The sequence below is a fragment of the Anolis carolinensis genome, chromosome 5 (genome assembly GCF_035594765.1).
Source record: "Anolis carolinensis isolate JA03-04 chromosome 5, rAnoCar3.1.pri, whole genome shotgun sequence".
NCBI classification, from domain to species: domain Eukaryota; kingdom Metazoa; phylum Chordata; class Lepidosauria; order Squamata; family Dactyloidae; genus Anolis; species Anolis carolinensis.
This window is the reverse complement of record NC_085845.1, coordinates 124,568,198-124,596,058: the sequence shown is the minus strand read 5'-3', so window position 1 is coordinate 124,596,058 and position 27,861 is coordinate 124,568,198. Positions and strand designations below refer to the sequence as shown.

General features: G+C 38.7%; 1 protein-coding gene across 2 annotated transcripts; it reads right to left on the bottom strand.

The window, feature by feature from the left end:
• dthd1 (death domain containing 1) lies at positions 1 to 27,481 on the bottom strand. Of its 2 annotated transcripts, XM_062982217.1 has the most exons (10): positions 26,823 to 27,481; positions 22,152 to 22,929; positions 18,720 to 19,050; positions 17,154 to 17,333; positions 10,474 to 10,718; positions 7,908 to 8,072; positions 7,066 to 7,355; positions 4,967 to 5,211; positions 3,780 to 3,837; positions 1 to 922 (listed from the first exon to the last, which is right to left on the bottom strand). In XM_062982217.1, the coding sequence occupies exons 1-10, from the start codon at positions 27,091 to 27,093 to the stop codon at positions 621 to 623; spliced, it is 2,865 nt and encodes a 954-aa protein (XP_062838287.1). In that variant the 5' UTR covers positions 27,094 to 27,481; the 3' UTR covers positions 1 to 620. The 2 variants fall into 2 exon arrangements, with proteins under 2 accessions (XP_062838287.1, XP_016853315.2); XM_016997826.2 differs by lacking the exon at positions 26,823 to 27,481 and having other exon boundaries at positions 2 to 922; positions 22,152 to 23,221.
• Positions 27,482 to 27,861: the final 380 nt, after the last annotated feature.

The window sequence follows — 27,861 nt, the reverse complement described above, 5'->3', positions numbered from 1 at the left end:
CACTCAGCTCCACTCAATGGAATCCCCCTCTGAGCAACAAATATAGGAAAGTGTTGCAAAATAATAACTGAAACCTTAATGGGAACTTCTTAGAACCAATATATGTATATAAGGCTTTGTTGTACAGTGGCTCCATGGTTCCCTAAAACTGCCTTTGCTGACCCTGATACAAAATATTGCTTTCTCCAAGCCTAGACTGAGGGCCCTTTTATACAGCCATATAACCCAGATAATTCACAATATCTGCTTTGAACCGGAATATCTGAGTCCACACTGTCACATAGTTCAATGTGAATTTTATAAAGCTGTTTGGAAGGGGCCAAAATAAAATGTCTGTAGCCTTCCAATCATTTTTGGACTTTGATTCTTGTAAGTACTAGCTAGCACGGCAAAGGATTATGGAAGCTGTGCCCCAAATATCTGTTGATCAAAGCCTCCTTAAACTTGTATTACTGAGAAAAGAAAAGTCTATATCTAGTCATTGCCATACATATTTCTGAAATGGTTTAATTTTTAGTTATGAACAAAAATGGTTAAGAATAATTATTTGTTATATGAATTAAACAGACTTCATTACATCCAGTAAATAAATTACATCAACACATTCCAACATTGCACTGCTAATGAATTCGTCTCATAAACACTTTGTTCTCCCACTTGAACTGGAGATCTTCTGCAAGATCGTTCCTGCCGGTTTTACAGAGATAGCGAGAGAGAAGCTGGAGCTTGTCAGCAGATCTTGGAAGATTCCTCTTCCAGAAGCACAGGAGCTCATAGATCTGTGCACTGAGATTATCAGGGCACTTCAGTTTAATAAGCTGAAGAGTGCTTCGGTGGAGAGGCAGAGAGAGTGCGAGGTATGAAGCGTTATCTTCCGACAGCTCTTGTGACAGCCAGTATAGCAAGTTGTCCCACAGGGCCTCTGTAAGTCAAAATATTAACATATGAAGAGTTTATACAAGTGAATGTTATTTAAAAGCCTTCTAAACGAAGGAAATTGGGTTATGTTCACTCATGAAAGAAACATCAGAGTGTAAAAATACAAAATGCATGGCACAATAATTGTAGAACTAAGTGCTGCATTTGTGGTAGTTTTTCCACCTCATTCTACAACTCTTTCTCTCTCTCCTTTCTATCTTAAAAACATCCAGGCAGAATTTGATCTCCCTCCTGAAATGTTGTTCTCGTCTGTGTTCTCACCCCAACTCTTCATGCCTGTATTTTACTAAGCAAATAAGCAATCACTTAACAGTTTATTTGTTTATTTATTTACAGTATTTATCTTCCGCCCTTCTCACCCCGAAGGGGACTCAGGGCGGATTACAATGAACACATATATGGCAAACATTCAATGCCAACAGACAAACAACATACATTAGACAAACTCAGAGGCATTTTTAACATTTTTCCAGCTTCACGATTCCGGCCACAGGGGGAGCTGTTGCTTCACCGTCCAGTAGTGGCTGTACTTCCGCATTCCTTTCCTCGTGTTTTGCTGGCAGTTTTATGGTGTTGTAAATTAGCCTCCCGCATAAAGCATCCCTAAATTTCCCTAATTGACAGGTGCAACTGTCTTTCGGGGCTGCATAGGTCAACAGCAAGCTGGGGCTATTAATGGTCGGAGGCTTAACCCGACCCGGGCTTCGAACTCATGACCTCTCGGTCAGTAGTGATTTATAGCAGCTGGTTACTAGCCAGCTGCGCCACAGCCCGGCCACCCAATTGGCCTAGGGTGCTTTTTATACTGCAGATGCCAAGTCGCATGACAGAGTGCTATACCTATCTCAGATTGCAAATTCTGAGTTATGTTCTTTATTATTATTATTGGATTTCTACTGCTAGGAAGGTACGAAATGCTTGTAGGACATTCTGTCTCATGTGCTAGACTAGGTTTGGGTATTCTTAGCTAGGATGAAGTGGATATATTTTGTGCTCAAGCAACAAAATATCTTGAAAGCATAAGAAGAATCTTGCTGGATCAGACTAAGGCCCAATCTACTCCAATATTCCACCCACAGAATGGCCAACAAGTTATTGAAGGTAAGAACACAAGAAAGACATGCATGCAACTTCATGTTACACATCCCAGCAAGTGATATACAGAGGAATACTACATCCAGGAATGGAGACAATATATCTTGATTAGTAGTTTTTGAAGATCTCATGGTCTATCTTCTTTTAAAACCATCCAAGTTGACAAGTACGAGGGTTATCCAGAAAGTAGATTATGTTTTGGAATTAAAAATGAACGAAGTATAGGAGAAAACATTTACCATATGCCGTTGAAAGCAACACCCAAATACCACTTCTCAACACAGTCGCCATTCAAATCTAGGCACTTATCATAGCGATAAATGAGCTTGGCAACTCCTCCCCCACAAAACTCTGCTGCTTGCATCCTCAATGCAGCGTTTTGGCGACGATGCGCAGCTGCGAGAAGGGGTGACCAGCTGCTATCCAAAGCTATATACACATGCATGACTGGAGTTACACTTAAATGTACCTATTCCAACTTACAATTCAACTTAAAAAACAAATCTACATTATCTTGTTCATAACTTGGGGACTACTTGTATATGACAAATTTGGTTACTTTATCTTACTCTGCATTACTTTACACTTCCTTACATTTTCAATTTTAATACAGTAGAGTCTCACTTATCCAACATTTGCTCATCCAACATTCTGGATTATCCAACGCATTCTGCCACAGCTGTTTCTCTAGGCAGCAAGGACTGAACTTTTTACGCATTTAATTTCCTACAATGTTGTTACTGTAAGTTCATTTTATGCAATTCTATCTTTATTTGTAGTCAATTTGTTAGTAGCCATTTTTTTGTAGTCAATGTTTTCAATACATTGTGATGTTTTGGTGCTAAATTCATAAATACAGTAATTACTACATAACTTTACCATGTATTGAACTGCTTTTTCTGTCAATTTTTTTTATAAAACATGATGTTTTGGTGCTTAATTTTTAAAATCATAATGTAATTTGACGTTTAATCCCTGCTTATTATCCAACATTTTCCTTTATCCAATGTTCTGCCGGCCCGTTTACATTGGATGATGATAATAATAATAATAATAATAATAATAATAATAATAATAATAATAATAATAATAGTTTATTCTTGTACCCCGCCCCATCTCCCCGAAGGGACTCGGGGCGGCTCACATGGGGCCTTGCCCAACATCACAATATAAAATCAAAACAAAAACACAAATTTACAACAATAAATCAGCAATATTGGTAAAACAATCAAAAAGGACAATCTTACAAGATAAAATGTTAAAACAGGTAAAACAGGATAAGCGAGACTCTACTGTATTCATTTTTTGATTTGAGATATATGTTTTGTTCTTGAGACCCTGGATAGCTTATTATCACCAGGAACATCTTGGACTCTCTCTAATTGATGAAGACACACAGAAGCCTGATAGAGATAAAGCATAGGACAGCCAAAGGGGCATGTGCCAGCCTCCTCTCTACTATATTTCATCTACATCAGTGGTTCTCAACCTGTGGTCCTCAGATGTTTTTGGCCTACAACCCCCAGAAATCCCAGCTAGTTTACTAGCTAATAGGATTTCTGGGAGTTGAAGACCAAAAACATCTGGGGACCCCAAGTCGAGAACCACTGATCTACATCCTCTTTGCTATCAAGACATAGCAGCTGAAGTCTGCAACATCTAGTTCCACCTTGAGTCTACAGTGCTTACTCCAGTGAGCTCAGTAGGTCATTTGAATAATCTACATAGATAACAGAACACCTTACCTGATAAATCAGTTGAAATTCTTTTTGTGCTTTGTGGACGTTTGATCATCCTTTCCTTCTATAGAGGGGAAGATGAGCAGAAAGGGGCAGCAATTACTGAAGGATTTGAATATTGGAAGATAACTTTTTGTTAAGAAATTAAAGCTATATTTTCACATTAATGGACACACATTTCATAAATTACATTTTCCTGTCACTTGTTCCCCATATAGTTCACTGCAAGAATCCTCTTTTTTGTTAAAAAAAAAAAAGTTCCCTTTTATGAGTTTTCAGTTGGGAGCCTTAGTGCATTGAAACATCCTTGATACATGTTTGTGTGTCTCATATTTTGTCTTCATAATACCTCATGAGATAATTTATGTGAGGTATATGGGCTGGCATAAAGTTATGTAATGAGAGTTTTCTGATGGAACTGAAATGTAAATCCATATCCTCCTAGACGGAGGTGAACTCGGGCTCCATCTACACTGCCATTATAATGCAGATTGAACTGGATTATATAACAGTGTAGACTCATATAATTCAGTTCAATGCAGTTCAGTATGTATTATATGAGTTTACATTGACCATACAATACAAAACTGCATTGAATGGCAGTGTAGATGGAGTCTTAATTTACAGTGGATTCCTGGGTGTATGATGCAGTTCTAGCATTAATGACTCCAGCCAATGGACTCCTTGGATTTGTATTTTAATAAGTGACTTAGAAATTTCTGTATGTTGTCAAAGGCTTTCATGGCCTGAATCACTGGGTTGTTGTGTGTTTTCCGGGCTGTATGGCCATGTTCCAGAAGCATTCTCTCCTGACATTTTGCCCACATCTATGGCAGGCATCCTCAGAGGTTGTGAGGTAGAAGTTTCTGCTATAGAATTCTGGTCCCCTTTCTTGACCTATCAATATTAGAACTTTTTAGCAGAGACCTAACAACTACAAGTCTAATGACTCTATAGGATAGAGCCGTAGGCATTAACTTAATATCAAACTGCAGGTGAAATCTCAACTCCACTACCCATGTCTATTTTGTGACGTGATGCCCATAGTCTCTTGGAATAATACCAGTTCTTGATCCAATTCAGGAATTTGATAGACAAGGAACCACATTATGTTCTATAACTCTATGGCTTTTGGAGACAATTAGCATACGTAATTTCTCACAGCAAGATAAGTCAATGAGGAAGCAACTTACTTTTGGCAAGGTGAGAGCCAGTTTGCAGAGAAGGTCTTGATCTTGATAATCATCCAACTGAAGCGGTTGTTCCAGGTTCTTGGCAATCATTTCTTTGCTCACTCTGTAGAACAAGGCAGTCCCTTTGTAATGGGGTGAACTGTAGTTGCCAAATTCATCCACTTCTTTGATATGGAGGACAAGCTTGGGCTTTCTTTGTACATGAAAAGTGAGTTTGAATGTTTTACCAAAGGACTCCCCATCAGCTGTAAAATGTAACGCAAAGGTGCAAAGCAAAGCCATGTTAATGCTATGAATATGAATACTTTTTAAAGAATCTGTGTGCTTTATTTCTCTCTGTGTGTGCTGGCTTCCTTTGGGGAAAATGGCTTGACCAACATGTCAATACATTTTTTCTGATACATAGCCAACAGGGAATATTATATATTTATTGTTCCCATGAATATATCTAACCAAGGCCTTTAAAGAGTTTTGTAAAGTTCTGAATGAACTTCCAGATTTGGTATACATTTACATGGGGCCCTTCCAGACAGCCATATAACCCAGAATATCAAAGGGGATAATCCACAATATCTGCTTTGAACTGAGTTATCTGAATCCACATTGCTATATAATCCAGTTCAATGTGGATTTTATACAGCTGTGTGGGAGGGACCATGAAGGTCCACAGCATAAGGACAAGGCAATATTACTTGGCTACTTAAGGTAAAGGTAAAGGTTTCCCCTGAAGTGAAGTCCAGTCATATCTGACTCTGGGGGTTGGTGCTCATCTCCATTTCTAAGCCGAAGAGCCGGTGTTGTCCGTAGACACCTCCAAGGTCATGTGGCTGGCATGACTGCATGGAGCGCCGTTACCTTCCCGCCGGAGCGGTACCTATTGATCTACTCACATTGGCATGTTTTCGAACTGCTAGGTTGGCAGAAGCTGGAGCTAACAGCGGGCGCTCACTCCGCTCCCGGGATTTGAACATGCGACCTTTCGGTCTGCAAGTTCAGCAGCTCAGTGCTTTAACACACTTTGCCACCGGGGCTCTTACACATGGCTACTTAATGAATCCCAAAAACAATTGTTGGCAAATCACAACCCGTTATGGGTATCAGAGATGATGAAGCTGATTAAGTACAACTAAATTTAAAATGCATTGCAGAGTGAATAAGAAATTTAAAATTAAGTTATATGTCCCCACCATTGTTTTTGATATGCTGTGGGGGGAAAAATCTAAGCAGCATTATTGATATGTGTCAGCATGGTTTCGTGGTATTTGAGTCTAATGCGCCATTGAGTCTAATGCTCACACCTCAATTTCCAAAACCATGAAACCAAAAAAATACTTGCTGCTAAATGTCATATGCAGTGGCAAAAAAGTGCACTCTTTGTCCTCTGACCAAAAAAAAAATGCACATTGCAGTTATGGCCTGCTTAGGATTCTTTCTTTAAAAATAAAAGGGTTAGAGCACCAAAGCTTCCAGCAATGGAAAGGAAAACTTTGAGATGCAACTATGCTGTAGAATGAATGCACTTTAACTGCCTTGATTCAATGCTAGGGAGTCATGGGGATTGTAGTTTGACAAGGCTTTGAGCCTTCTCTGCCAAAGAATGCTGATGCCACACCAAACTACAAATCCCAGAATTGTATAGCATTGAACTGTGGCAATTAAATGAGACATGACATCCCTCAAAGAGGAGCTCCAGATGCAGCTCTTGAAGCAGCTTCTTTGGCTCAGCACTAAGATTACTGTATGACACAGATCTAATACATACCCTAAGTTTGGTGTGCATTACAGCTGTGCCATACAGTCCTTTAGCTCCAAAAGGTAAGCATTAGATTCGAGTAAATAAAGTATGTGTACAGTACAATCCCTGTATTTATGGGACTGGTATCTATGGTTTCACTTCTCCATGTTTGATAAATATGTCCTCTCTAGACCTTTTCTATGTCCTCCAATATGACTCTGTTGCACTCTTGAGCTAGAAGTCCTTCATTTCAATAGTATACTCACTATTATCCATGGTTTTGCATATTCAAACAAAGTCCAGGAGTGTATCTCCTGTGGATGCAAGGGCCGTACTATAGTTATAAAGCAGAAAATGTATTCACCTGAAGCAAAAATGTTTCCACTAAATCTAAAATAAACCTGTTCCCCTTCTCTCATCTTGAACTGCTGAGAAGGTTCTGGAGGACCAGAATATCCATCTTCACGTAGGCTCGGGAGCTCCAAGTTCAGTTCCTTTGATGGAGCCAGCAAGACAATAATCTGGTAAGGATCTTCTCTTTTTCGATATAATACCACTTTCACCATGGTGTTGTAGATGGCCTCCTCCAGTTTCCAAATAAACTGACTCAGATGTGTGTTTTCCACAGAAGAGGATAGGCGAATAACCATAAATCTGCATTTTTAAAAAGTATAGCAATACCTCTTTTAAATATCTGTGGATAATCAGTGAACAACAGAACAATATAGTTCCTTAAAAATACAGTTGGGATTTCAAATCCAATAATTTTGTTTGGATCAAAATGAAAATCTTATTTTTATCAGTATTTTCTAACTAAACTGAGCAATGTAATAAACAAAATTTTGTTACACAGTTTGCCCTCTGGATATGAAGGCTCTGGATCTGGAATTTCGACTGACAATGCAACATTTTGTCCTGTACATAAAATGGCAGTATCATAAACACAGACACACTGAAGCATCCATACCCATGCGTGAAGATATGTGATATACATAGTTTTAAAATATTTGAAATATTTTAAATTTTGTTTGATGCTTAATTATGTTTAATATACACATTTTTAGTTTATTTAAATTATTTCTATGGGTTTCAACTCTTTTGTTTATTTTAGTTTTAATTTTAAGGAACCCTGAGACATTTGATATAGTGTGGAGCTTTAACATTTTAATAAAATAAGAAACATTATAAAATATTATTTTGTCTCACCTGTCTAAAGGTTCATCCAGTTCAAATAAGACAAGGCCATTCTGTGTATTTCGCACTGAGATGTCATCCATTACAGCCCATCCCTCTTCTTTGTTCTTGTACCCCAGTAATTTCAAGGATTCATTTAGATTCTGTCTATGTTTTCTTGGGGAGGCACTCATTGCTCTGGAGAATAAAAAATGTGTTCAGGACTTAAAATCTAAAAGCAAGACCTGCAATTTTGGGGAAATTAAAGCATTTGTGTTTAGCCCTGAGAATCTGCTTCTGTTAAATAGTTTACACCCCCAAGAACTGTTCTCGGCTAGGCAGCTGAAAGATCTGGGAAGATCCGGCCCATTGGTGGCAGTGGAGAACTTACGAGGCTTCCCTTTCCGTTTCCTTTCTTCATCTCAAGGAGGCCTGAGTTTGAGGAACGGGGTTAAGGAAGCACTCTTCCTGAGCTCCTTTTCGGCCCAAAATACCCATGGTGGCTGAGCCCATGCTGTTATGGCCAGCTGAACAAGCCGAATTGGCCGAACGGAACCAACCAAACCAAATCCGTGCAGAAGCCTATTTATTACTGGCTTTCTGAGGGTTATAAGTTTATAATCAATGCCTAACTGTACGTGATTGTCTCTTACCTGCTCAACTTGTGTATGTATAATTATAAGTGAACAATTGTGGAGTTTGTTTCCAAAAAGTACCAAATCCACCTGAACAAATTTTACAGGAATAGAAAAAATGTACTGATGGTATGCATTCCTTTGCTGTAAAATGCAATTTTCCATTTTGATAGCTTTGATCTGTACACAGTATTCTACTCGTAGCCAACAATGTGCTGCCACTTAGAATTCATTTTTCACCCCCCCCCCCCCCCCCCCGGATTTGGTACCTTTTGAAAACAATCTCCAAAATTGTCAAGGATTTGGGGCCTCCTGTAGAATGTTAGAAGTCAAGCTCACCTCTCACTCCCTCATTGTCATTAAAAATGTTTATGAATTTTCATAACTAAAGCCACTTACTCACTGTTGAAAATGTTTTGCATGTTTTGGTATGAGGGGAACCTCTATTTGAAAGGAAGAGTTAAATTGACACTGAGTGGTTTAGCTTTTAATTAGAGCTTGTATACAAAAATCTACCTGAAAACAGATTGTTTGAGAGTTGCCATACTAAAGAATATGAAAAAATTGGCCACTTATGGGGTTCAGATGTACAAATATGCAGATTTATCTGTCTAAGCTTGTTCAGAAGATAAACGCAAATGGTGGTAAAAAATTACTCTCTTTTATTTCTTGGACAGTTCTCAACGTTTCACTATTGATAGACTTGGTTCCAACATTTCTTTTAAACTTCTAGCTTCACTAAAGGTGAGAAGTATAGGCCGAGCATATTTATGAGTCATAGATAGAACAATTGAATTAATGGGATATTAGCAAGGAAACACTGATCTAAGTTCTATTTATTCAGTCTATTCTAGTTAAACCCAGCATGTTTATGGAAATAAGCAGACTAGGAACCTAGTGGTATAGCCCTCCATCATTAGCAACCTGCTATTAATACTATTTTTGCAGTAGATATGACAATTGTCCTGGAAAATAGGGTGTTTCTCGTGCTTCACAGAAGAAATGGGAGCATTAGTAGTGTTGCTGACACCTGCAGTGGTAGGAACTGGTTTTGCATGTACATGAAAAATACTAATTGGGAATAATAATAAATAAACCTGAATCCTATGATTATTCCCAAAAAAAAAAAATACTAATTGGGAACTTCTCACACTAATCCAAATACTGCACCCCGCATAGGAAATTGTTTAGAAATAAATGCCTACAGAAATTGACTGGAACTTGCTCATGAGATAAAACATTCTTCCATTTTTCATTTTTGCACATACGATCAATTACATTTCAGATTGCGATTTTAAGAGTTCTTGCATGTTTTAATAATTTCTTTTTCTTTTTTCTGTTTACATTTTGTAACTGTTTTATTGAATAAAAGGCTTTGGCTTTGTGTGAAATACAAAATTTTGTGGATGATACAATATTTTGTGCTCACTCCATTGTTGCACAGCATAACATTTTTTGTCTTGTTGTTATTCCAGTTGATAAAGAAAATGATAATCTTGGTCCTCTATGCAAGAGCTAAAATCATTCTAGGAGCTGACAATTTTTCACCTTTTCTCTTTGGATATGAACATTTTTGTATCCTTAGAACTTGTTAGGGGGCCCCTGGTGGCACAGTGTGTTAAAGCGCTGAGCTGCTGAACTTGTGGACCAAAAGGTCCCAGGTTCAAATCCTGGGAGCGGAATGAGCGCCCGCTGTTAGCCCCAGCTCCTGCCAACCTAGCAGTTCGAAAACATGCAAATGTGAGTAGATCAATAGGTACCGCTCCGGCGGGAAGGTAATGGCGCTCCATGCAGTCGTGCTGGCCACATGACCTTGGAGATGTCTATGGATAACGCTGGCTCTTTGACTTAGAAATGGAGATGAGCACCAACCCTCACAGTCGGTCACGACTGGACTTAACGTCAGGGGAAAACCTTTACCTTTAGAACTTGTAAAAAGGTTTCAAGTAGCAGTTGTTTCTTACCGAAAAGGATGCATCGTGGTAACTCTATGTGCAGAAGCACTTGTTGCTCTCATGTGGTCCATCACATCCCCCTCCATCTTCTTCTCTTGATTTGGAGGACATGGTAGAATAACTGTGACAGGTTTGTTGAATGGCTGGGATGAGGGATGTTGCAGATGCACCAGAGGGCTTGTCGATACTATTGAATGATATGCGTCATGCTTTGTTTTTAATAAGGAAATTGTGGATGGCTCGATTGGTTGTACCTGTGTACAATTGGTATTGTTAGTAATTGCCATTACTGTCATTAACATTGCTATTGGTGTCATTGTTATAGTTGCTATAATTATGATTGCCATTATGTATAATAAGTATAATAGCAGTTCAAAAACATGCAAATGTGAGTACATCAATAGGTACAGCTCTGGCGGGAAGGTAACGGGACTCCATGCAGTCATGGCTGCCACATGACCTTGGAGGTGTCTATGGACAATGCCGGCTCTTCAGCTTACAAATGGAGATGAGGCTGGGCTCCGGGCTGTGGCGCAAGCTGGAGAGCAAGCCAGCTGCTACCAGCTGCAATGAATCACTCTGACCAGGAGGTCATGAGTTTGAGGCCCGCTCGGAGCCTATGTTTGTCTTGTCTTTGTTCTATGTTAAAAGGCATTGAATGTTTGCCTATATGTGTAATGTGATCCGCCCTGAGTCCCCTTCGGGGTGAGAAGGGCGGAATATAAATGCTGGTAATAAATAAATAAATAAATGAGCACCAACTCCCAGAGTCAGACACGACTAGACTTAATGTCAGGAGAAAACCTTTATCTTTACCTATAATAAGTCCAGACGTTTAGGTGTGATTTAAGGGGTTCTTCTCAATAACTTAAACCCTCGGGAAAGCTAATACTAATTCAAAAAGCTGGCTAAACCTACCTGCATTTACTGATCTACAAATCCACATAAATATGTTAAAAGTGTATCAATTTCCCTTCTGTTTGCCTTCCAAAATAAGGAAATAACATAACATAATATCAGGCTGTGGATTGTTTGTCCATAGGAGGATTGGGAAAATTGGTCCTGGCTGTTGCTCCAGAGCCGCTATAGTTGGGCTTCAGAAGCATTATGGAAACTACAAAATGTCTGGGACTAGCAGATTACTTTCCATCTAATTTATTTTCCTCCAATGCTGCTGCTTCTTCCAATAAAAGGAAGAGGAAATGGAAGAATACATGTGGAAGCCCAGTGAGGAGAGTACGCAAAGAGTCTAGCCATGTCCTTTATGCCAGCCTTGGAAGTAATGGACACAACACTTCACAGAATATTGTATTCAGTATCTCCTAATACATGTCATCTAAAGCCCTGCCCTATGACTAGTGATTTTTGGATTGGTAGTTTCAAAAGAAAAAGGCAGTAGTAAAGCAGCAGCACCTAAAAGTCCTATCCTGATACTGTATGTTCCTGCTTCCAAGATGTTTTGCATTTCTTATATACAGTAGAGTCTCACTTATCCAAGCTAAATGGGCCAGCAGAACCTTGGATAAACAAAAATGTTGGATAATAAGGAGGGATTAAGGAAAAGCCTATTAAACATCAAATTAGGTTATGATTTTACAAATTAAGCACTAAAACATCATGTTATACAACAAATTTGACAGAAAAAGTAGTTCAATAAGCAGTAATGTTATGTTGTAATTACTGTATTTACGAATTTAGCACCAAAATATCATGATATATTGAAAACATTTACAAAATTGCCTTGGATAATCCAGAACCTTGGATAAGTGAGACTCTACTGTATATCCCCCCAGAGAGAGCTGGATTTTATCTATGGACAACTAGGTTTTTAGCTGTGTCTGAACATACATTTGAATGCAGTATGGAAAACGGGCCACTACTGCACTTGTTTGAGCTATGACTTTGGAATTCAAATCTTCACTTGAGCAGGAAAGTCCACTGAGTGACCTTATGAAAGTCACATGCTCTCAGACTCAGAGGAAGGCAAAAGCAAAACTCTATCTGAACAAACTTGCCAAGAAACGCTGGTGATAGGTTCACCAATGGGTTGACATAAATTGGAAATGGCTTGAAGGCACATAACAAGAAAGTATTGATATAGCTGTGGTCCAAAACAGCAACTTTTCCAAGATCCAATTTTGTTGTCTTTTTTTGTTGTTGCAAAACTGGGAGCCAACAGAACATTACAGTTATATCACATCTGTCCTCACCTGCTCTTGAAACAACAATGTTCTCAAAATAAATCAGACTGCAATTCCCCAGCTATGCTTATTAAAACTGAGCTGAATTCTGGCCAAAGGCAATACTGACCTAATATTGTGATGTGCAGTCAGGGACTTCCCTTTCCTATGAGCAAGGAAATGGTCTAAGTAAGTTGAAAAGGGAATCCTCCATCTGTGCAATTCCCTTCGTACTTACAGCAGATGGGACTAAGTTCCTGGGGGTATGGGAGTCTGCAAAATGAACAACAACTTCTGCTCACTTTTCACCACTCATCGTCACATATAACCTAAAATGAGCATGCAACATTGACTAACTGCCTCTGTATATCTTACAGAGCAGTTGGGTTGCCTTTTTCTCCCTTCTGTGTGTCCACATTAAAGGGGTTTGGGGAGGGGGGGGTTAGTAAAGATAAATCATTCTTACAGTTAGGAATGTAGACCTTGAATGATCTAGGGAGCAAAATAGGCTACACAGAAAATAATTTCTAAACAAGTACAAAATTTGATATCTTGCACCTTCATTCTTGATCATAGGGCAGGACTTGACTTAAGCTATCTTCCTCTTTCTCTCACTTTAATTCCTCCATATCCAGGAATCTAGAATCTAAGTGATGCCTTTTGATAAATAAAGTACTACATTAAATAATTTTTCAATTAATTGAATTGAATTAAGTCTACTTAAGATTCCTTAATTGCCTATAATTAGTTAATTAATTGGAGAGTCAATAAGTAAATTTGACACATGGTATAATGCATAATTTGAGATATCCAAGGATCAACTCTCCTTTGAAACCTGCTATACACTTTCCTGTTGTCATGTGAAATGTTTTAAATTTTTAAATAGATTTGCTCTTTTTAAAAAGAGGCTGTTGGTGAGTAATAATAATAATACATTTTATTTATCCCCCCCCCCCCGAGGGGACTCGGGTGGCTTACAACAAACAATAATTCAAAATTATAAGTAATACATAATGTACAACAACAATAATGAGCAATTATCACTCAGTACAATTTAAAATTCCATAAGTATTAATAAATAAACAATTAAAAAGCTATTTACCCTGTAAAAAAAAGTGTAAGTATATATATTATCAAGCTATCCAGCCATTATAATTAATGATCTCATGGTCATTCTAAGTCCTGTCTGATAGTGTCCTGTTTCTTAGGGTAAACAAAGTTCTTAGTCTCTGTTAAATTCCCAAATCAAATAGCAGTCTTCCTTTAGACAAAGAAACAGCAATAAATCCTTAGGAGCAGTTTCCCAGATGCAGACTTGAAGCAGGCACAAGGGGAGCAAAGAGTCAGTTTGTTACCTGCTTCTGCTTTATAGCCCTGAGTCCACTCCCAACTGCTAGGGCAATTCCTAATTACTCAGCTGCATTTCTGGCAGCTATTCTAGCTGAACGTCTCTGCTCTGTTTCCTTCGCTTTTCCTGAAATGTGGATACTTGCAAAATCTCCTCCTCAGATTCCAACTCGTCCTCAGATTCATGAACACTTTCCTGCTCCACTTCCTCTTCTGAAGAAGAAGAATCCCTAATGCAATCTAGACATTCTCAAAGGCTTGCTTAAATAGCCTAGTTTGTATCTCCTTCCTGAAAATTAACAAGGAGGATGTTTGTCTTATTTCCTTGAGAAAATCATTCCAGAGTCAGGGGACCATTTTCGAGAAGGCCCTCCCACTCGTCTCTGCCAACCTCACTTGTGAAGGAAGTGGGATCGAGAGGAGGGCCTCTCCAGCTGATCTTAAAGTCTGGACAGATTCATAGGGTCACGTAAATAGGCAGGACTCAAGCTGTATATGGCTTGATAGGTAATAACCTGGACTTTTAATTGGGCCCGGAAGCAAATTGGCAGTTAGTGGAGCTGCTTTAAGAGAGGGGTATTATGTTCCCTACAACCTGCCACTGTTAGCAGTCTGGCTGAATCTTTGTAGTACTTGAAGCTTGTGGACCATCTTCAGAGGCAGCCCCACAGAGAGTGCATTGCAATAATCCATATAAGATTTAACTAAGACATGAAGGTTGTGGACCATGCCACAGATGATTCCTTGGAATTATGTCCAAAATCTCTAATATATTAGCACTAATTATTAGTTTTAAAATTGTACATAAATTGGGTATATATATTGTTACCAATTTTACAAATATCATATTATAAATACATTTTTAAAAAAACCTTTACATAAAAATACTTCCCATGATGGTGAAAAACGCAGCTTTTAAGTGAATTGCAAATGTTACATATTATACTATCACCCACATCTGCATTTGAACACTTTACTCTCTCTTCACTTCCCAGAATGACTTTGATACGTCACATTACTTCACCATTGTGATTCAAGCACAGATTTATAGAGTGTGCAGGACTTTATTAGAGTACCCTGGGCTTTATTAGTCAGAGAACTTAATTTTAAAAGAAATGAACAGCATTCTTTTCCTCCAAGGGAAAAGGCAGCCATGCAAAACTAATCTGTGAACAGAGTATTATAGTCGACTTGAGATTAATGTGCTTCTAACACATCTGTTATTTCTTAAGCCTTTGCTGCCACCCAGAGGTGAAGTGAATGACAACCTCAGTTTCGTGATAACAAAAATCTTCTAAAAAGGAACAAAGCAACAAGGAAGAAAGATGACCAACAATTTCGCAAAGTCATGAAATGATAGCAAAGTTTTAGGGTTAATATAATGCGCAACAGATTTGTTTATGATGAACCAGCAGTGTGTTTGTAGTCATGGTTCAATATTTGTGTCTTCATCTCAGGCAGCAGAATGTTTTTGTAAACACTGCTGCATGTATTTGTCTGATTCCGTGAAAATAATTCTGTTTTGGACTATATGGAAGCTCTGTCTCTGGTGGCAGGTTTGTGAGGGCAATTTCACACATTGTGTGTTAGTCACTGAATGCGTAACATCTGAAATTCCCTTCTCCATAGTTTTTTTTACGATATGAAGTAACAACCTCCTACACTAGATCCAGTTGCATTCTTCCCTGCTCTGTTTCTAATGATTCTTTTTTGTTCAGGCAGACTTTAAAATTATATTAGCAGTGTATGCATCAAGCAGCTGTGCTATGATTTATTTTTTAACATACTATCAGTTTTTTATCATATCAGAAGCGACTTGAGAACATACTGCAGGTCGCTTATGGTGTGAGAGAATTGACTGTCTACAGAGACATTGCCCAGGGGATGCCCTGATGTGTCACCATCCCACTGGGAGGCTTCTCTCATGTCCCCGCAAGCTAGAGCTGACAGACCGGAGCTCACCACATCTTGCGGATTCAAATCAGCAACCGTCAAGTCATCAATCCAACCTTCAGGTCAGCAGTTCAGCTAGCACAAGAGTTTAACCCATTGCTCCACCACAGCTCCTACACAGACTATTAGTAATTTATTTTATATGTCTTTAGGTAAAGGTAAAGGTTTCTCCTGACGTTAAGTCCAGTCGTGTCCGACTCTGGAGATTGGTGCTCATCTCCATTTCTATGCTGAAGAGCCGGCATTGTCCGTAGACACCTCCAAGGTCATGTGGCTGGCATGACTGCATGGAGTGCTGTTACCTTCCCGCCAGAGCGGTACCTATTGATCTACTCACATTTGCATGTTTTCGAACTGCTAGGTTGGCAGAAGCTGGAGCTAACAGTGGGCGCTCATTCCGCTCCCTGAATTTGAACCTGGGACCTTTCGGTCTGCAAGTTAAGCAGCTCAGCACTTTAACACATTGAGCCACCGGAGGCTCTGTCTTTAATACATTTTAATCATGGTTTTGATAATAATGGGGATTGCCTTTTTAGGAATTTGCTATGTTCTACAGGAAATGTTATAGTATGCTTCCTAAAGTTATTATACCATTTCTTTCCAAGTTAATTCTATAGTATGCTAGGACCAAAAGTCAAGTAATTCAGGGTGATTCTACATGGACACTATAATCATGTTGTGAAGTGGATTACAACTGCTTTCCCTCTGTAGCAACTACACAAACACCCCAGGAACTGGTTCAAGGTGACTTCAGTATACACTGATTGCAGATTGGAAACCAAATCCAGAAACTCCAGTATCCATGGTTAGACAGCTGCCAGAATTTTTTTTTAACTAGTCCACTGAGATATGCTGTTGTGTTGCAGGCAATCAGCGTATATACCGGTTATGAGCCCTGCATGGCATATACCATCTTTATTTGAGTCTAGTGCATCATCGAGTCTAGTACCTAAATTTTAAATATTCCGAAACTCCTTCCCGTGGCTTCGGGTGTATTGTGTTTTTTGGGCTGTATGGCCATGTGCTAGAACATGACCATACAGCCCGGAAACCACACAACACCCCAGTGATTCCAGCCATGAAAGACTTCGACAATACACAGCATTTATCTCTTCTAACAAAAGAATGGGTTTATGCTCTTTTTCCAGTGAAGAATTTCCCAGAATTCCCAACGATTTTGCTGAATACTATAGTATCTCTCTAGCATACCTTTAGATGCATGGTGACTCGAGTACTGAATGTTGACGGTGGATAGAAAAATGAAATCCTGGGATCCATACTTATTTTCCGTGGGCCTCCTTTTCTTGGAATTGTGATTGTCTCCTGCTTTAAACATGAAACCACGGAAAAAATCCCAAGCTGACAGGTTTTTACTTCAGCAAAGGTCTCCTGCATAAAAAAGAAATGAAAAATGCTGATGACCCAAAATGCAGACTGTGCAAGGAAACCGACAAAACCATTGATCATATCCTCAGCTGCTGTAAGAAAATCGCACAGACAGACTACAAACAGAGGCACAACTATGTGGCCCAAATGATTCATTGGAACTTATGCCTCAAGTACCACCTCCCAGCAGTAAAGAACAGGTGGGATCACAAACCTGCAAAGGTCGTGGAAAATGAACACACAAAGATACTGTGGGACTTCCGAATCCAGACTGACAAAGTTCTGGAACACAACACACCAGACATCACAGTTGTGGAAAAGAAAAAGGTTTGGATTATTGATGTCGCCATCCCAGGTGACAGTCGCATTGACGAAAAACAACAGGAAAAACTCAGCCACTATCAGGACCTCAAGACTGAACTGCAAAGACTCTGGCAGAAACCAGTGCAGGTGGTCCTGGTGCTGATGGGCACATTGGGTGCCGTGCCAAAAGATCTCAACCGGCATTTGGAAACAATAGACATTGACAAAATTACGATCTCCTAACTGCAAAAGGCCACCCTACTGGGATCTGCACGCATCATCCGAAAATACATCACACAGTCCTAGACACTTGGGAAGTGTTCGACTTGTGATTTTTTGATATGAAATCCAGGATGTCTATCTTGTTTGCTGTGTCATACAATAAAATAATAATAATAATAATAATAATAATAATAATAATAATAATAATAATTTGTATACTGCTCTAGCTCCCTGAAGGGATTCAGGGTGGTTTTCAACATAGATAAACATTTCTCCTGAGAAAGTTTGATCACTTTGTTCTTTTATGCTCCATATGGTACTATAATATACATTGCTTCACTTTTGCCTAGACTGCCCTCCCATTTTCTTAAATGGTGGTTCTTCTATGTCATTATTTCACATTTTAAAATTGTTTTTATAATAATTGTATTGTTATTGGACTGTATCATCTTGTCTAATGTGTTTTACCTGTATTTTACCCGTTTTTACCTGTATTTTACTGTGTTTTTTATTTGTTTTTGGGTTTGGCCCTGTGTTAGCCGCCCCAAATCCCTATGGGGAGATGGAGGCAAGATAGAAAATAAAGTTGTTGTTGTTATGTATTTAATTACCAACACAGAAATGTACAACACAACCATAATAAAACATAATTACTATTAAAACAAACAGACTTCCTGTGGTAGCTATTAGAAAGCATGAAGCATGAGATTTCTGAATTGATATCTGGATCAGCTCAAATCCCCCACTTTCCTTGAGGAACCAAAACTGAATAAGGTTGTTTTCTAAATTGTCAACCTAAAGTTAAACCGGCTTTGCTCAGTTAGTAATACACATACACGCTTAACATCTTACGAGTTCACTAACCTTGTGATTTCCTTGGTGCCCTTCCAAAGAGACAGGAGTTAAGTAATATGACTGAAAGTCTGAGTTTGTCAATTTTACCATAATGTCTCGGTACATTCCTCTATAGTGTGGAATAAATGGGATTGCGACAGTGACTGGAGAAATAATCAGTGTGTCAGCTTGTGAGCACTTGACACTGATGACATTGCTGACTAATTCTTCTGAATCATCCACCACCAACGAACTCAAGTCATTGACAAACTTGACCACTATGCTTTCTAGGATGCTGCAAGGGGCCATGATGCAGCAGGCCACTTCAGATTCATTGGGACCATTCATTCCTACAAGAAATCTGGAAGGAAAAAGACAACAGTGTCCAGATTTGCAGACAGAATTATAACATTATCTGTTCAAAGTGTAGCATAGCAGTTTAGCAAGGAATCAAGAAATATTCAGTTTGATTTTTCTTTTGCCATGAATTGACTTGCTAGTCTTAGGCCCCTTCTGTGCTGGCCTTATAGTCCAGGATCTGATCCCAGGTTATCTGCTTTAAACTGGATTAAAACTGAAAGCTGCCAGGTTCGAATCCCACCCGGGGAGAGTGCGGATGAGCTCCCTCTATCAGCTCCAGCTCCATGCGGGGACATGAGAGAAGCCTCCCACAAGGATGGTAAAACATCAAAACATCCGGGCATCCCCTGGGCAACGTCCTTGCAGACGGCCAATTCTCTCACTCCAGAAGCAACTCCGGTTGCCCCTGACACGAGATAGATAGATAGATAGATAGATAGATAGATAGATAGATAGATAGATAGATAGATATCCACTGCCATATAATCTGAGATAAGCAGATTCTTTGGGATCAGATACTGGGATATAATGACAATGTAGAAGTGGCTTTAGACAAGCTGCTTTCTTAGCTATCTTTTGCATTGTCCCCACACTATGGGGACAATATGTGGACAATAATTCTGCTTTACTTACTTAAGTGTTATTGTAAGTACTGCAACAAGATGAAGCTTGTAATATATCTAGAATTTGAAAATGTTTTGAAATGTTATTATCTGTTAAAACCCAACCGAATGAATATAAACGAGCTTCCAAAAACTCACAAACAATAATCTACAGCTTAATATAAAATCAGAACCAAGCTGTGGTTAACAAGCCACAAAAGCCTAGGGAAAACAAAACCCTAGATAAATAAATAGCTAATATCAACCTCACCAGACTTCTGCAAGGACAACATTAGGTAATATTTGAACACCATTCCTGAGAAGGTTCCATATTGCTTCTCCACAAAAGACATTGTTTCTGATAGCGAGACAGAGAGGAACATCTGCCTGCAGCTCTTAATAATATGTAAGTGTTCACAAGGAGAAGTACTCTCTGGGTTAGTATATGTATTAGAACTAATATTATTTCCAATTATCCATAAGTTTGTGACACTCACACAAAGGGAATTCAACTAGATTGAAAATAATAGCCGTTTTTATGCATAACAGTGGAATAATGAAGGCATATGTTCAGAAGGAAATGTCTATGTACATGCCTCATGGTTCATAGGGTTAGGGCTAGGGTTGATTTTTGCATAACATGATGTTTTTAATTGATGATGTTATGCATCTTTTAAATGATGTTTATATAAGTGATGTTTTAATTATCAGTTTTTAATTGCAATTGTTTTAGAACTATTTGTTTTTGGCATCTAATGACTGCCGGTTGTAAGGCCGCCCTGAGTCTCCCCCCCCATCCCACCCCCGGGTGTGAGAAGGACAGGATACAAATGTATGAAATAAATAAATAATCAATAACACAAATGAGAACAAGGCACCCAATCTGAATCCCTGGATACTGCATATATGGAACTTAAGAAAAAAGCTTGAGTCCTACCAGTCAGCCATTTGCAAGGGAAACATCAGGACAGAGTCAACGCGACCTCCCAGAATACAACTTTATGCCTTTGACATTGATTTCATTTCAGCTTCATCATGTCAATACCACTGTTGAACTGTGGTGTATATGTTTAAAATAGGGCTGTGCATTTTGGTTAAACCTTGATCCGTTTTTGGTGTCCCAAATTTCAGCACAGCCCCAAATCCATTTTCGGGAGCTTCTGGAATTTGGCAGAGTGAGAATCTGTTTTCCCTTAAGGCAATCCAAAAATCCATTTTCAATCCGGTCCACTGGCGGCAATGGGAAACTTATGAGGTTCCCCTTTCTATCATTTTTGGGCAAGGGCTTAAGAAACCCTGCTTCCTGTGGTCCTTTCCCTTCTTTCTTTCAAGGAGACCTGGGTTTAATGCAAGGGCTTAAGAAATCCCCCTTTCTGTGATCCTTTCCCTTCTGTTTTCAGAGAAGACCTGGATTTCAGACAACAGGCTTAAGAAACCACTAGGCATGTGTAAAAAAAAAATCATTTTTGGATGATATGCTTTGTTAAAGCTGCTTTTACTCTAGAAGAGACAGGAGCTGCAGGTGCACACAACTCTTTCCCTGTAGGAGGCAGTTTTCCTAGGCATTTTAAGGGGGCTTCCCAGGGAAGGAAGAGGGATTGAACTGGAGATATCCTACCCTGGGCTTCCTTTAAAAAACTCTCCCTTCTTTCTTAATTTGGAGGCACCAGAAAGGAGACCTGGCTCCTTGCTTAGAATGCCTTTTCTCCCCTTGTGCTTCAGTTCCGTCACCAAATCAAGAGAGAAGGGAGGAATTAAGAAACCCTGTTTCCTACGATCCTTTCCCATCTAGCAGCTGTCTCCCTCCCTGCACTGCAAGTATAACCTAAAAAAACTGAAAGCAGCCACTTTTCGACAGCTGCTGTTCTGTTGCAACCAGAAAAAAATGGTGGTGGAGCCCATGCCATTATGGGTGTTTGAAGTAGCCGAAGCAGTTGAACGAGCCAAAGTCCGTTTTTGAAAACGGATCCATGCACAAGTCTAGTTTATAAAGCAAACTGGATAAGAGCGGTGTTCTATAGAACCTGACCATTATGTATACAGTAGACTCTCGCTTATCCAAGCTCTGCTTATCCAAGGTTCTGTATTATCCAATGCAGTTTGCCTTTTAGTAGTCAATGTTGTTGTAGTCAATTTTTTAATAAATTGCAAAATTTTGGTGCTAAATTCATAAATACAGTAATTATTACATAACGTTATCGTGTACTGAACTGCTTTTTCTATCCATTTGTTGTAAAGCATGATGTTTTGGTGCTTAATTTGTAAAATCATAACATAATTTGATGTTTAATAGGCTTTTCCTTAATCTCTCCTTATTATCCAACATTTTCACTTATCCAATGTTCTGCCGGCCAGTTTATGTTGGATAAGTGAGACTCTACTGTACCTGAATTTAGTTGTTACAGCTACGGCAAAGAAATAAAGGAAATAGAGATCTTTCAACTCAAAAATCCCTTGAAAGTCTGCTACTCAAGCTTCAAAGAAGACCATATGCTCTTACTCTTTGCTCATCCAGTCCCTGTCTTCTTCCTCCAGGTCACCAGTGGGGTGGTAAATGTTTTTAGATAAGTCTTCTGACCCCATAGAGCATTCTTGTTTTCTTTGGTCAATTTCATCACTCTTGTCTTCTTGATTAATCATATCATATCTCTTCTTTGGCTCTTCCACCAGCCTATGATCTCTATTTGCACTCTCTTCTGGGCCGTCCTTTATCTCTGTTTGCTTTTCTTGATTGGGAAGTATCTGCAGATTGCTCGCACTGTTGTTTTCTATTTGTCTGGACACAGTTACATTGCTCCCATTGCTTTCTGGAAAGTCTTCCAAATCATGTTTTTCTGATGCTTTTGTACCTGAAGAGTTTACTGAATGAACCCCATTTTCATTATCTTTGGTTGGTGAAGTAACTAATTCATCTGGTGTATTTTGGTTTCCCTTTCCTTCAAGTGCTAAATATTCCAGTTCTTTGCGATCTGTCTTCTGATGTGTGGATGCAATTGTATCAATCACCAACACTTTATTTTCTGTTTCTTGAACTCTGTTTTCATCATCCATGGGAGTAGATTTTTGGAATGGGTTATTTACACAATCGAGCAACTGTATTATTTTTACTTCGGCCTCATCAGCATCAGAATTCTCAGATGAACATTTTGCCTGCTGAACTCCAGGAGTTTTTCGACAGTTCATTTCAAGAAGTTCCTTTTCTGATTCTTCAAAGTGTCCAACAGCATGTAGTATTTGCTTATGTAATTGTAGAAGCCAATCTGCAAGGCTGCTCCCCTCTGAAACGAGCAAGATTTATATAAATAAATTACATGTGTATGCATGTAAGTATATACATATCCCATTGCTTGTGATGTTTTGTAAATTACATAAACACTTTGATTTGTACACAGTCTAGGAATTGGGTAATGTGTAGTCCTCTAAATCAGAGCTTTTGAAACTATGGGTCGAGACCCTAACTGTGTGTCATCTTCTTTTCCATCCCTCTCTTGTGCATGTTGTTCTGCAATACCACCTTGCTCTGCCTTCCCTTCTCTCTCTTCTGGGCATCTTCTAATGCCCTCCCCTCCCTCCCTCCATCTATCTTTACATACTTGGAATCACATAAATATTTCTCAGATAGAAAGGGGTTGTGAGTTGAAAAAGCTTAAGAACCTCTACTCTAAATGTTGTCAGATTTTAACTGCCATCAGCCTCAGCCAACATAGCCAGTAATCATGGATGTTGGCCCACAGATTTCTTGTCCCTGATGTGATATTTTCAAGGGCTCAACTTGCATGCAGCTCTTAAGATTTTTAAAATAGCTCCTTATGTTGGCTGCAGGATAAGTGAATTTAATTTAGACTCCTCTGTTCTGGTTTACTATCAGAGTGATAATAGCTCAGAGTTGCTCTCTGCTGGTGGATGAATATATTTTCTTGGGAAAGAAGGTGATGATATGGAACAGGAAGTATATGTAGAAACTATCTAGGGCAGAGAAAGGGATTGTTATGCTGTTATGGCAGAGGACTGGAAGTTAGTTGCTCAAAAACTGTACCCAAGTTTAGTTAACTTTGGAAAGTAGTGCCTTGGGCTAAAAAGAATGCTTGAGTGAATACTAAGTCAATGAATTAGAAGACAGCAACCATCCAAGATTTGATTCTGCATTAACATGATGATCTAAGTTGTAAATAGAGACCTGGCAAGATGCAGCATGATGGTAGGAATGAAATTAATCTCTCTCAGCTCTGCCATTCTCTCATGCAACTCTCTCATGGCATGCAGGTAATACGGCAGAGTTATAGTATGGTTCTGGTTGCATTTTTGCTCCATCCCACAGTCTGTCAGATTGGAAGGTAAATAAGTTTGTTACACACACCCTCCCTTGGGACTGAAGGAGAGAAGTAGCTGATTAACCAAAAATACTGTTTATGGTGATATGACATTAAGGATCATGTTGTGTGCCGGGAAAGAGTGGAGGGCATCAGTGCAGCATTGACAACACTTGTAAAAAAAAATAGCTGGTAATAATGGTACCGATGGAGGCATGTCCAGCTGAAACCTGCTTCTGTGTGTATTTGGAGATGTAGGAGAAAATGGGCATATTGTTGGTTGATTTTTCTCCAATTTTCCCTCCTAATCAGAATAACATTATATGCATATGTGGTTCAAGTTCCTTTGGATGATTGTCAGGAAGGATTCTGCAATCCACACTGAGATAATTCTGCTCAGAGTGACTCAGGATTTCATGACCTTTATGACAACCATGAGTGTTCATAAAATGTATCTTGTTCCACTCAAACCACATACTTTTCTCTACCAAGAAGGACGGTTGCAGTCTTGGTGCGTAAGAAGTCTCTGAACAGCATCACACCAGGCAATGCTGTTTAGATCCACTAGAATTTGAATTCATTTCAAGTATGGGAGGCAACTACATGAAACTGAGGTTTGGCATGGCTTCCTGACAGGCTTGAAGAATTTTTCATTGTCACAGCAAATAATTCTGTTAAAACTCTGATATACCCTTCAAAACTGGTCAGGATGACAGACCCAATTGTTTCTTAGCACCTTTCCATTGTGTAGGGCTAAATTCATCTGCTGATTTGCAGCAGTGAAACAGGTACAATAGAGTCTCGCTTATCCAACATAAACGGGCCGGCAGAATGTTGGATAAATGAATATGTTGGATAATAAGGAGGGATTAAGGAAAAGCCTATTAAACATCAAATTAGGTTATGATTTTACAAATTAAGCACCAAAACATCATGTTATACAACAAATTTGACAGAAAAAGTAGTTCAATACACAGTAATGCTATATAGTAATTGTATTACTGTATTTACGAATTTAGCACCAAAATATCACGATGTATTGAAAATATTGACTACAAAAATGTGTTGGATAATCCAGAACATTGGATAAGTGAGACTCTACTGTAATAGCGTATGAATGCTATTTTATTCCCAGATCTGCAGACAAATAATATCTGCAGTTTTATTTCCATTGTGGGATTTAACAAGGATTTTTGCACTTTACACAAAAAACACGCCTCTTGAAAAGATTATATCCACCATCCAAGAAAATTTGCACAGTAAAGTTTGGCTTCCTGGAAACAGGCTTTCCCTTTTTCTTTTCATATCTTTTTTTTTTTTTTGGTATGACAAAAGCAGAAACAGGAGGAGGAGTGCTTTGACTTGTTTGATTTTTTTTTAAAAAAAATAGGCAAAGATTAAGAAATCAGACTCCTGGTTCTATAATGTTTAGGTCTCTTAAATCAATACAGTATTAAAAGAAACATTAAATGCATTATTATAAACTTCCTGAATTAAAGAACCGTATTTCACCTCATAATATTTGCACTTCCTCTTTTTTAAAAAATTAAAAAGGGGTGTGTGTGACTATTATGTGGTGGTGACTATTATGTAGTGAAAAAATGATGAACAATGTAGCTATTGGGTTTTCCTCGGCTGACAGCTCATAGCTCAGAGGGGTATGACTATTATGTGAAGAATAGGAAAAAAACATCAATTTTTTTAAAGAAAGAAAGAAAGAAGGGAAAGAGGAAGAGGGAAAAGATAAGGGAAAAGATGGAAGGGAGGGAGCAAAGAAAAAAAACAACTGAATGATGGATGAAGAAAAGAAAGAAATAAGAGAAAATGCGGGGTGGTGGAAAAAGGTGAGAAAGGATAAAAGAAAGGGAAAAGGGGAAAAAGGAAGGCATAAAGTAAAGAAGAAAAGATGGGAAGGGAAAAGCAAGGGAAATAAAGGAATAAAAATAGGGACAGTGTATGAGGGAAAGGCGTGAGGAAGCCAAACAGAAAGACAGAGGGGAGAAAGTAAAGGAGAGAAAAAAGGAGGAAAAAAACAAGAGTAAGGGAAGAGAAACAAGGAAGGAAGGAAGAAAATGGAAAAAAGGAAAGGTATGAACGGAAGGAAGGAAAGAAAGACATAGGAAAAAGTATTGAAAAAAGGAAACAAGGATAAAAAGGGAGGGAAGAGAAAAGGGAAAAGAAAGGAAGATAGAGGAAAGAAAATGAAAAGAAGTGGGAGTTAAGGTGCATGTGGGAAAGCAAAGAAGAAAGGAAAGAAAGAGAGACACAGTGTATGAGAAAAGGGAGAAAGGGAAAAAAAAGCCTAAAAAGCCCTAAAAAACCAAAACTGGACTACTTTGCACAACATAGGTGATAATCAGTATCAGCACTTGTAAACTGCATAGTTCATAATTGCAGAATACTAAATATGTTTTGAAATTATGTATTTAAATAATTAGAAGTGGGATTTTTGCGCTAGCACATTTATTAATGTTGCCATCTTTCTCTGTGACTATCATTCCCACCTCATTAGACCCATGGTTTGGCTGCATACTGCAGTCCCCTTGTGCTATACTTAAAACTAGGTTCGCAACTATGGCCCTTCAGATATTTCAGATTTACAATTCTCAGCACAGTCAGTTATAGGTAGTTCTCAGTACGAAAGCTTCTGGACAGCTACATTTTCCTCCTCCACACTCAAATTGCATTTGGTTTCCTCCCTCTCCAGAAATCAGTAAAAACATAGTATTCAAACATACAGAGAATTTGAGAAACTACATCTCAGTTACCTGTTTATACTAATTTGGATTCACAGGTATATATGAGGGTGAAAACTATGCACTCAGCATATCTTTCTGTTTCACAAATCTAGCATTACTTGCCTTGACTTGAAATATAATGCGAACCTTCCCCATGATGCTTCTTCAGTAGCTTGCTGGTATTTTGAAGAATCTTAGTTGTGTGCTTCAGTTGCCAGTTGAAGGCTTTGAGGAGGTCCAAAACAAGAGGAGTCAATTTGGAAATATACTCCACTATCTTCTCATTGTCTCGGCAGTTACTTTTGAGAAAAGTATTTTCTAATGTTAGATTAAGTTGACAGATCTGTTCCAGTATGCCTTCCGGATGATCAACAACACCTTCCACTGTTTCCATTGTGAATCAAAGAATGAATGGTGGAAGACCCTTTTTTTTTCTTATTATTCAAACAACAATTTTCAAAGGCTTCTTCCCCTCTCAGGATACCTATTGCCAAGCTTGGGAAATAATGTGAACTAGTTCTTTCAGAAATAAACACTTGGTGATGAAACAGAGTTGCTGTTGACGGTAAAAAAAAAAAGTTACTAGGTGACCAATAGGTGTGGCTCTCCCAATTGAATAGATGTCAAAAACAAAAGAATTAATACTTGATGAGAACAAAATGTCTTGTGATATTCTGATACCTTAAGAAGCTGATGGACAACACTATTAAATTTGTTTTTGAACATTAATTATATTCTGCAAACCACCCAAACCTTTGTCAGTACCACTTCAGTCAAAGCAGCAAGCCTCAAAGGTCTATATCAGCTTACTTAGGGCCCGGCCTGGCCTCCAGAGCAGACAATACTGCCATAGAATCAAGTTTCTGTTTCAGCTATCAAGTTCATATTCCAAGTCTCCTGCGTTTGTCTATGTTTCTGAAAGAGTTTGGCCTTGGAAAAGTTCCTGTTTTTATGCTTATGGATTTATGCCTATGTTCTTGACTTCCTGGACTTAATGTACCTTGCTATTTTGGACTATTGATCCAAAATAGTATATATGGACTAAGAGTATATATGGACTACTGTGAATTCATGGCACCTTTTGTAGTGGATTGATGATGATAAATGGAAGCTCTTACATGTGCCCACAATCCAGAGTCACCCACAGAACAATAACATGCCA

Coding starts and splice junctions, on each gene's coding strand:
- dthd1 (XM_062982217.1), bottom strand. CDS start 27,093: ATGGAAACAGTGGAAGGTGTTGTTGATCATCCGGAAGGCATACTGGAA. Junction 8,073..10,473: donor ACCACGATGCATCCTTTTCG/GTAAGAAACAAC, acceptor TTTATTCTCCAG/AGCAATGAGTGCCTCCCCAA. Junction 7,356..7,907: donor CTGGATGAACCTTTAGACAG/GTGAGACAAAAT, acceptor TTAAAAATGCAG/ATTTATGGTTATTCGCCTAT.